The following is a 10,192-nucleotide window of genomic DNA, read 5'->3' as shown; positions in this document are numbered from 1 at the left end:
TCTCCAGTTCTCTGCACTGACGTTGAAGGGTAGGGACTAGGGTGTCACAGGAGGAACTAGAGGTCATGACGTATTTTTGTGAAACTTCTCTGGTATGCTAGCGATCCCTAGACGTAAACGTTGGAACTATTGGAACCATACCAAATATCTAACGTAACACACATGCCATGACTTACTTTTTCATTTAGAATGGGTCAGCTGCATTTTCGAGAACCACCAATTTGCTGGCAGCAGAAAATTCAAGTCTAAGGGCGGGTTCATTAAAATTCTGTGCAATAGTTGATCAAACGACTTTAATTAAGACACGATAACAAGGCGTCAATGTTTTTTTTTTTTAAGTTGGTTGGTATATATTTATTTCGACACCTAGATCAACTAAAGTACGAAAATAACAGATTATATTCCACAAAAATTGGCCATCTATTTATGGAGTATGTACGGCCCCCAAAAATTGAAACAATGAATATATATATATATATATATATACTATCTTTGTCGACAATATATACAGATAAATGATTTGGGAATCAACCGCGTGATTCACGTTGACAATAAAGCTCTGACTCAAGCTGCGAATTGTTAGACGGTACCCTTTCTCGTCCGATACGACAGTTGACAAACAAATTTATAAACATATAATAATTGATTTGTTTTCAGATATGGCAATGTTTCCATACGTGACCATCATTCTTTAAAAGTATTAAAACACAGACTGTGAAACCTTAATTTCAACAACAATTGAAAAAATAAAAAAACTAAAACTAAATTTAACACATCTAGACATACAAAAAATTAGGCCTAACACTTTCCATTTGTTATTGAAGCACCAGCTTTAATGAACAAATTAAAAAAAAAAAAAACGACAAATCTGACATTTCTATATTGTGAAAATAACATTCCACCTAACGCACCGTCTATCAGTCGCGTTAAATTCTCTAGCAGCAGTTTTAAATGCTGTATCGATAACGAGCTTTAAATCGCAAATGTGATTGTCGATCAACGTCACTTGGACAACACTACCAGATTCACGCGTTCAACGTGAAATGCGCCAATTAATAACAACAACATTTTGATTGACCCTGACGCCGACGAGACTACGTTTCACGGAAGGTATTCAGTAGATGTGGTATTGTCTTGTAGCAGGCTCTGAGCAAGTAGTATCTGAATTTCATGAGAGAGAAAATCCCTTTCTGGACTGCGGGCATGCATTTCAGGCGGACTCTGGACAAGAATTGGCGTGCCGGGAGAAAACGTCATCTGCCCTGTACCCGAATTACCAACCTGGGCAGAGGACGGCTGACCTGCAGGTATTGTATTTTCTGTCGTGTAACAGGTCACCAGTTCGCCCGTACTCAAAACAGTTTGCTGTGTGGCAGAAGAAGTTCCATCATTATCAGCATAGGGAACCGTCATCTGCAGACAAATCGTTGATCATTAGATTTCATATGATTAGAAGAAAACCCAAGCGTTTTTACCTTCAGAACGGTAGGACCCCACGCTCCGTACTGTGCTAGTAGAAGTTCCGTCTCAACACGTCGCAATTCTTCTTGCTGGGCCAGAATCGATTTTTGAATTTCCAAGTGCTTCATTTTCAAACGCTCGTGGAATTCTCTCTGAGCCGCCGTCATTACGATTGGCTGGTTAAATAATTAGAAATTAGAGCAACGCTGAAGTTTGCCACGCCGTAGCTTTAAAAACACTTTACCTCGTGAGTGACTATGCCGGGTAAAGTCACCACAGGCAGCCCTTCTATGATTCTTTGAACAGGGACTGTGACTCCAGAAGTCTCCATTCCGATCGCAACCGATTGATATGTAAAAGATGGCCCGCTACTCGAAACTGGATTAGCCGAAGTCACCGTAGCCGGGACGCTACCAGGCGAAAACACGCGTCTCACAGAAGATCCGCTGTTAACGCGCGGTTGTAGGAACCTATGCCCAGCATTTGATATCGTAGCAGAAGAAATTGGAGTTGATGGCGAAAAATTGGACTGCACTTCTCCCATTCTATAAGATTCAACAGTAACACAAATGTAATTGAATACTTTTAAAAAGGGGGCTTACCTTGACTGGGTGTGAATTTGCTGATTTGAATTGCTAATTTGCATACTGTTTGCAGGAGAAATTCCGTGTTGGCTAAGAAACAGGGCTTCTGGTTGCTTATTTTGATGATTATGATTCGTATTAACACAGCTGTGCACTTGACAAATTATTGATAATTGTAAGATTTTTTTTTTCTCATTGTAAATAAACTAAGAAATATTAGCAATGTCGAATAATATATTCCTCATTACCAGAACATGATTGGTTGGCGGAACGAAAAGAGGACGTTCCTTGGTGTGCTTGTTGACCATGAACAGACTGCATGGAGCTATGGCTATGTATCGAATGCATAGACTGGTCTGATTGCATGGACGCTGCCGATTGAAACGAACCCGAACTAGAAATCGATCCGGCATCCGATAAGGCAGTTCCAACTCGTGAAGATCCCGATGGATGACGCACATGTTGCGACATGGGTTCAGCGATAGGTAACGGCGGCGGTCTCAGTATAGTCGATTCTCCACTTGGACTCTCGGGTGGCTGAAGATCACTGCGATTAGCAAAGACTAATGATAAAATCCATTTGAAAGTAACCAACAGGTAAATGAACACCAACCTTGTCGAAGAATGTGTTTGCTGTTGCCGTAAATTCTGAGTAAAAGCATGTCTATTACTTTTAATGCGATCACGATTCTAGTTAAAATTTATGCAATATAATTTTTTTTTCGATTTTTTTTTAAGATGAAAAATGAAATACTGATTGATTTCCAAAAACGTTTCTTTTCGGATGTCTTTTAGTATCTTCTTGAAAAACATTCCTGTCATCAGATTTTGCATTTTTTCCTAGATATGAACCCACTTTTTCAGATTTTAACGGTTTGGATACGTTGGCCGTCGAAGGAATGCGATCACCTTCTCCACTTTCTGCTCTTAGCGTACGTCCATTAACTTGACTATGCCTAAAATATAAAAAATAAAAATCTTACTTCCTAATGCACATTGAAAACCTAGAAATTTTGCACTTCTTTATACCTTATAACTCGATGCGAGCAGACTATAAATTCAGGTTTGGAATACCATTGATGATATGTGATGTAATATTTAGTCTGTAACCAAATCCACTGTTGACCTTTGGTCAGGAAACGGTAACAGCAAGAAGTAACTTCCCCCTTCTGCATTACTAAGGAAACGCGAAATAAAAACAAGCGCACGTGAAATTCATCACGTAGTCGTTTTTAACCCTTAGATCTACACACGCAGCTTCAAATATTAGATAATCATGTTTCATACAAAAGATCAAGAACGTGGAATATGTTGCCATTATCTCAATTTCTCAAAACTGTTGACAAAAATGCCGGGGTTTTATTAAACCCTAGCCGTTGGCAACGTTATCACGTGCCAGTTCCTACATACATGCGTGTTGACAAAGTTTTCAAACATTACTAGAACGAGTTGATACGCTTCAACCCCTCTTTCTCATCACTGATTTAATTTGATGTTATACGTACGGGCTTCATGACAGGTAGAAACTTTCTCGAGGTCGTCAACGTGGTAGTAATCGTAACCCGATGTCCCGAGAACTTCAAAAGGAAGATAACCTATGATTGGAGGCCCCCTGTTAAAATGAATATAAATGATTACCATTCGGTCAAACTGAAAGAAATTTCTAAAACGATACCGATGATCAAGAAACAGAAATTTCCATTCTAGGCTGTGTCTCGATGTAAATTCACTCTTGGAAACATCTACGATAGACATTTCAACAGAAAGCTGGGGGGTCTGTAAACGGGCACTGGCGACGAAAACCAATCTTAAAAGAAAAAAGGGCACATTAAATATATCGGGAATTGCAGTTCAAAAAATTTACTATATGCAAATAAAAGGTTAATTATAAGAACAAGCGAAGTTTGCTGCGATACCCGTTATATTGAGATAATGCATCGCCAAAATTCGTGCTTTCCTTGCTGTCCTCTCCCCAGGAAGACGACACTCGGGACATTGAAGATACTTTAAATTTTAATAAAAAATAAACAGTCTTTAAAAGAAAGAATTATTATTATTAAATTATAAAGTTTACTGGACATACTGTCAGGGTTGCCTTGGACACGATAATAACCCGAGAAAAACACCAATTCATAACTGGAGCCCTCTGCGTTGGAATCGACAACATTTCCTCGACGTAGGTGACAACTCAAACTAATATGATTTTCTGTAATTTTAAACGCTAGTTAGGCATAGTCTTAATTTTATTTCAGCAAATGTGAACACAAGAAACTTACCCTTATTCCCGCCTCCTTGACTGTTTTCATGTTCAGCCCCCCACGAGCCAAGTAAAGATTCTACTACAATTTTCTCTTCTTCCCAGACCAGATCCGAAAGGGAAGAGCCTATCAAGTCATTCTAAGTAGTAAAAGGAAAAAAAAAAAAACAATAAAGAACATATGAACTAAAATATTTTGTAGAAAATCCAGCAACTTACAGGACTGTGCCCCAAAAGGCACGTTATGTTTTCCGAAACATACAAGATCTTCCCGGTAGAGGAAAACACAATAATAAACTCATCCAGGGCCTGATTGCATGAGATTTTTTTAACCCACTCAAAAATAATAAAAGTTGAACATATTACCTCTAACATTAAATGTGTAAATTCTTCATTAGACAAAAATGATGGTTTCCAATCTTCTTGAACAGCTTCTTGGCAATTAGACTGCATTGTAGCTTCTGCAAACAAAATAGAGAGATAACGAAAACTAAAAACCTTTCAAATGTTTGATTAAAACTATAGAGAATATTTCTTACGATTGTGATTGCGAATGAATGATATGGCAGATTTAAGAATAGTTGATTTATCCATTTTTCTTTTCCCAGTACAAACCATAGAACACAGCTCATTGATTAGTATATTGAATTGGTCTCTTCGTTTCTTTTCACTTAAATTCCTAGACTTCCTGTAAAAAAAATTACCATTTTGTAGTAAAAAGAAATGAAAATAGTGGGGACCGTGGTCAAAACTTACCTTTTGATGACTCCTTTCTCATCCATTTCCTCCTCCAATCCATCACTGCAAAAATTACGATATACAGATAATGTGTAGAAGACAAAAAACAAAACAATTCCAAGCAAATACTCTGATATCTTGGAAGTTGTTGCTTTCCTAAGTTTTGAACTTGATAGCCCACCAGGCTGGGATTTCACACTCATGTTGACTATCACATTGAGCTACAGAGATCAAGTGGATCACTACTACGATCTGCCGTCTCCCCTGTTGACGTGCACAACAGTTGAAGACGGTAAAGCGGCGATGAAGATTAAGAAAACATAACAGTGATATGCCATTGGATTTCTTTCAAAATGACCTAAAATAAAAACATTTTTGTAGTAGTATGGTCTAGGCCAGGTATCTAGTTGAGTACTTCTAAAAGCCACACTCTACCAGAAGACGGTAGACGACGTTCCCGCAAATTGGCTTTACCTATTAGCGTGCTATTAGCTACAACAAGGTCCTCTTGGATGTGTGGACCGCAGTCCGCAGAGTTCTAGCATGAAGTAGGTCTTATGGAGCACGTACTACGGAGTAGCCCAAGACTGACGAACAGCTCTTGGTCTCTGGGCTCTGACTGTTTTTTACATAAGGGCAGAGTCATAGAACCAGGGTTCTGTGAACTGTGACTCTGATAAAGGGAAAGGCCGAAAGGGAAAGGGAAAGGGAATAACGAATTCGAGCCTTGTATGCTTTGTTTCAAAGAGCGAAGAGCCCATGCTGAAAACTGCCATCTCGTGTTTAGTTTAGCTGTAGGTTCCTGCATTCCTCTTTCTTAAAAGCCAGGAGCTCAGGATAGGTATCTAGTAAAAAAAAATTAATACAAATAAAAATAAAACAAAAAATGCGCTTTTCCAGCAAAAAGTACATGAGCGTACGCGCACCTTCGGTCATACTTCATGCTTTAACGACGACACAGCCTTGAACAACGGTATAACAGTAGGGACTCCCCCTGTCACATCGTGCTTTAACCATCAAGTGCTTAGCAGGCTTAGCCCATAATCAAGCTGTGTACAATTGTAGGCTATGGGTAAACAACAAATGTTGATATTGGTGAGAGTGTTTCGATAGTAATGAATTGGTCTGGATTACGAAGAATATTACAGCAATAGTGAAACATCCAAGATGACAACTTCATTACATGCAAGTCTTTTCTTTCCTTCTTATGTTTGAAATGTGTCTGAATATTAATAATTGGCATAACTGATAGGAAGCAGTTGAAAAGCTATATTATTTGAGGGACCATTATTATGATTCAACATCATCACAGTCCTCTCAAAATGAAAAATGGGACCTTGTAAAAAAGGAGATGATAATGGTTGTTGAAAAAATAAAATCTCTTGGTCTTACTGATGGTAATGTTTGCTTCCACTATTCAGATTTATGATTTAACATGAAACTTTTGGTATTTACAAATAGTTGCAGATGTGACATCTACCATTCATCCATCCATCCCACAGTATTTGTTAGGAAGGGCACACAATGTTATGCCAGAATATGATTGTGAAGCTCAAAATTACCTAAGTTCAGCAGTGAAACTTAATCCATCCTATGTCGAAGCTTGGAATGAGTTGGGTGGGTTGGTATTATTATCAATCATTCTGGTTCCCTGCAGCAGAAAGACTATTGTGAACAAAATTTTTTGACAAAATTGTCTTCTCTCATTTAATTGAATTTGAATTTTTTTTTTCTAATATTTTCATAGGTGAGTGTTTTTGGAAAGGAGGTGATACAGCATCAGCTAAAAATTGTTTCACATGTGCCCTAGAAAAGGTACATATAGATAACTACTAGCTAATAATTCTTCAAGCTTTAACATAATTTATCCCTTAAATCCCAAAATGATTCAGTGTCGCAACAAAGTTTCATTGAGAAATTTATCAATTGTTCTGAGACAACTCAAAGTTGCAGATACAGAAGAAAGAAAGAAACTATTGTTTGAAGGTCTAAGTTTGGCCAAAGAGGCTGTACAGTTAGACCCAAGTGATGGGAAAAGCTGGCTCATTCTGGGAAATGCATATTTTTCTGTTGCATTTTACAGCACCCATAGTGGTATGATAGATGCTATTGCTACATTTTATTTTGTGTTAACAAACAATCCAATTTAAACAGATGGATACATCCATAAAGCACTAGCTGCTTATGCACAATCAGAAAAGTATGAAATGAACAAAAGAAATTTCAACACAGCTGACCTTTGTTTCAACAAAGCCATGGTTTGAAGTTATACACAATTTTTTTGCAGATTAAATATTTTATCACTTCTGCTTTCTTTGAAGGCCTTGTTTCATGACGAAAAGTATCAGGAAGCATTGGAAAATCTAGAACGCTCTCAGAAATTCGAACCTGACTGGGAATTGTCTAGGTTCAAATATGATTCCACATTGAAATTTTTATTGAACATGAAGGAAATGGTGGCTTTGAAAGGAAAGTTGAAGCCAAGAAAATTAAACAGCTTTCTAAAGGTATATTGAACAATTTATTTTTTTACCAATTACTGGGAACCCATATAGTAATGTGGTTTTTAAAACAAGCAGAGCATAAATTCTAAGGATTTGGGTCCATACAAAACGAATTCCACTTGTAAACGCGTTTTCCTTCAAGACTTGGTGGTGGGCACCAACAAGAACAAATACATCGTGGTCAAAGTTGTTGCGTCGGTATCTTACGACGGAGGAAGTCCATTGTAATTTGTTTTTATCAAGTATTATTCGTTAAAAGTGTCGAATCTTTGTTCGTTTTTCTTAGGGCCTGCTGTGTTTGCGATAAGCCTGATTTTGCCGCTATTGTCACCATCTATAGGTTATCGCAAGATTATGGCTTAACAATCGGTGATTCTCTTCTGATTCCAGAACCTCAGTTGCAAACCATACACGTGTCTCTTAAGGGTCAAGTAAGTTCCATTTAATGCAGAGATAAATAGAAATGAGCTGGTAAACGTGACAAAGAATTCAAGAACCGTGTAGTTCCACCAGGCATGGAAGGACTTTGTGTCATCCGTGCAATAAGCAATTCTGATGTCGCAGAAATGGCCAATCTGAATTATTTATTTTTATAGACACGGAGACAGCCGATTTCTTTGTATCTCATATTTGACGCTCTTATTGCCACTTTCTTAAGGGAAGTGGCAACAAGAGGAAGAGGACAAGTAGAATTACAAATTAGAATTATGCATTTTTCTTTCTTCTAGGTTATCAATTTTCCTTGTGTTCGAGTTGACTCACCTCAAAACATTCTAGTGAATGGGCACAATTTGCAACCCACACAAATGGCGTCTATGTTTATCAAGTTTTCATCTGCATGAATGCATCTTTCCCATCGCTTTTTTTGTAACTTGTGGTCTCTGAATTATGAATGCTTCATAATATAATTTACATGTGATTTCATGCCAGATTTTAAATGTGTAACATTGCCCATTTTCATTCGACGCGTCTACTTATTTCGAGCTATAAACTGGTATCAATTCACCATTTCATTGCGTAATTTGCTCAACCCATGTGCTGATTCTTTTGGACGCAGTTGTCATCATTGGGATATGTCAGTTACGACGTTACTATACAACGTCTGACATTGGGCGATGCCAAATTCACACCTCAGATCAAAATTTCATTTGGATTCTACGACAAACAAAAAGAAAGACTGGGAAGTCCCGTTGAAAAAGAGTAGCATTAGAATTAGAACTCCGGACGGGTGGATCTTATAACACCCTGTGCCAACGTGATTATAGATGAGACCTCACGATAGTTTGGCTGGGAGGGCTGAAGCAACCCACAAACTTACATGGTTGCTATTTAGTGGTGTTCACTTTAATAGTAAACGTCAATATTTGTTTTTAAGTAAACAAAAACGTTTGATTTTAAAAAGAGGAGGGTGAAGCATATTTGTTAAAAGTACGTACCTTATGACTTAAACGATGATAGAGTACCAAGCCAAGAGGATTGTTCTGACCTGTCTAGCCATCACTCTACACAACCAACAAAAGCTTAGCGTGTGCCTTATCTCTGTCAGGATGGCCGTAAACAGCACGCTGTTCCCTTCTTTTTTGGACTGTCATAGGGTGTGACTAGAGGGGGCGCTGAAGAAGATGGACATCGATGTTAGCAGAGACACGTCACGAAGAATTTCGGTGAAGGACTTTACCTCTCCAGTCATGTAACTATTCAAAACACTTGTTAAAATAGGGCCTCGTTCTGTCAAGTGATAAACACGTCATCCCTCCCCACACCTTTCATCGAGATTTTTATAAGTCATCACTCACCAAATTCAAATGACTCGTCAATACCATTATCCATTTTTTTTAAACTTAGCTTTTATGAAAGGCACTAAGTGGTGGCAACAGTTGATGGAATAAAGAAAACTTTCTGTGTTTCAATGATAATTCCTTGACACACACTGACGCCATTTTCTTTAGGGTGTACTTACATTACAGGTTTACGTATATATACTATGGAGATTCAAATAAATATCAGTAGCCAGTACCACCTTCATTCGTTCCTTCTTAGTCATTACATAATATCAACAGTTCATCCATGTCGGCTATACGAAAGGTGGTCCTTAAAATAAATTTAAAAAAAAAGAGTCCGACCATAAAGGAGTGCGAGTAAGATAAAAGTCCCGGATATACACATTACAACGACCACATATATTACATCGGGTGCTCTCGTTTTTCACACCACTTCATCAGGATAAAAGTGTCGGCAGCTAACAGGGTTCAAGTCATTATCGACCATGCACGTGATGTTATAGTCCAATTAAATTGGCACGATGGATAGCCACAAAGAAAACTGTATACGTTGTGTGTCGGAGAGGTTTAAGTGCAACATGAGGATCCATGCGCCAACGTGCCAAAACTAACACCATCCACTGTAGGTGGCAAGGTCTGATGACTCTGATTCATCAAAGGTTACAAGTCAAAGGGATGGTATAGCTGTACAAGAGTTCCATAACAACGCCAGACGTCCAAGTTGTGACAAATACGCGCTGCTAATCAAAGGAATGATGTTAGATCAGCTGAGGTACTGCTGGAAACAACGAAGTTCACGACAACGTGTTAAAGAAGAACTCGTTTTTTTTGTTTTGTTTATAATTGGTACTACCACAAGAAAAGTAT

At 38.1% G+C, this 10,192-nt stretch overlaps 2 protein-coding genes across 7 annotated transcripts; one reads left to right on the top strand and one right to left on the bottom strand.

Moving 5' to 3' along the window:
- Positions 1-324: 324 nt before the first annotated feature.
- On the bottom strand, positions 325-5,862 carry LOC116930125 (circadian locomoter output cycles protein kaput). 5 transcript variants are annotated; one of them, XM_045180997.1, is made up of 19 exons: positions 5,456-5,862; positions 5,170-5,398; positions 5,059-5,103; positions 4,842-4,990; positions 4,669-4,763; positions 4,522-4,611; positions 4,322-4,442; positions 4,120-4,251; positions 3,962-4,049; positions 3,721-3,852; positions 3,551-3,657; positions 3,075-3,222; positions 2,800-3,001; positions 2,659-2,693; positions 2,294-2,592; positions 2,064-2,199; positions 1,706-2,006; positions 1,476-1,637; positions 325-1,413 (listed from the first exon to the last, which is right to left on the bottom strand). In XM_045180997.1, exons 2-19 carry the CDS (start codon positions 5,241-5,243, stop codon positions 1,102-1,104), a joined length of 2,628 nt encoding a protein of 875 aa, XP_045036932.1. In that variant the 5' UTR covers positions 5,244-5,398; positions 5,456-5,862; the 3' UTR covers positions 325-1,101. The 5 variants fall into 5 exon arrangements, with proteins under 5 accessions (XP_045036932.1, XP_045036929.1, XP_045036930.1 ...); XM_045180994.1 differs by having other exon boundaries at positions 2,659-2,735; positions 5,456-5,859; XM_045180995.1 differs by having other exon boundaries at positions 2,659-2,735; positions 5,476-5,859.
- Positions 5,863-5,982: 120 nt separating this feature from the next.
- LOC123477599 (tetratricopeptide repeat protein 5-like) lies at positions 5,983-8,475 on the top strand. Of its 2 annotated transcripts, none has more exons than XM_045180999.1 (10): positions 5,983-6,225; positions 6,293-6,437; positions 6,508-6,657; positions 6,788-6,855; positions 6,933-7,134; positions 7,195-7,298; positions 7,362-7,547; positions 7,620-7,768; positions 7,831-7,975; positions 8,273-8,475. In XM_045180999.1, the coding sequence occupies exons 1-10, from the start codon at positions 6,208-6,210 to the stop codon at positions 8,384-8,386; spliced, it is 1,281 nt and encodes a 426-aa protein (XP_045036934.1). In that variant the 5' UTR covers positions 5,983-6,207; the 3' UTR covers positions 8,387-8,475. The 2 variants fall into 2 exon arrangements, with proteins under 2 accessions (XP_045036934.1, XP_045036933.1); XM_045180998.1 differs by having other exon boundaries at positions 6,502-6,657.
- Positions 8,476-10,192: the final 1,717 nt, after the last annotated feature.

This window comes from Daphnia magna, unplaced genomic scaffold, assembly GCF_020631705.1.
Source record: "Daphnia magna isolate NIES unplaced genomic scaffold, ASM2063170v1.1 Dm_contigs096, whole genome shotgun sequence".
Taxonomy (NCBI): domain Eukaryota; kingdom Metazoa; phylum Arthropoda; class Branchiopoda; order Diplostraca; family Daphniidae; genus Daphnia; species Daphnia magna.
Note: the sequence above shows the minus strand (reverse complement) of the source record. Positions and strands in the feature narration are given on the sequence as shown.

Bases quoted from the DNA above. Each gene is read 5' to 3' on its own strand.
- LOC116930125 (XM_045180994.1), bottom strand. From the start codon at position 5,243: ATGAGTGTGAAATCCCAGCCTGGTGGGCTATCAAGTTCAAAACTTAGG. The intron at 4,991-5,058 runs GTAAGTTTTGAC...TTTTTTTTACAG, and splicing joins GAGAAAGGAGTCATCAAAAG to GAAGTCTAGGAATTTAAGTG. The intron at 1,414-1,475 runs GTAAAAACGCTT...ATTTGTCTGCAG, and splicing joins GGGGTCCTACCGTTCTGAAG to ATGACGGTTCCCTATGCTGA.
- LOC123477599 (XM_045180998.1), top strand. The intron at 6,658-6,787 runs GTGGGTTGGTAT...ATATTTTCATAG, and splicing joins CGAAGCTTGGAATGAGTTGG to GTGAGTGTTTTTGGAAAGGA. The intron at 7,976-8,272 runs GTAAGTTCCATT...TCTTTCTTCTAG, and splicing joins ACGTGTCTCTTAAGGGTCAA to GTTATCAATTTTCCTTGTGT.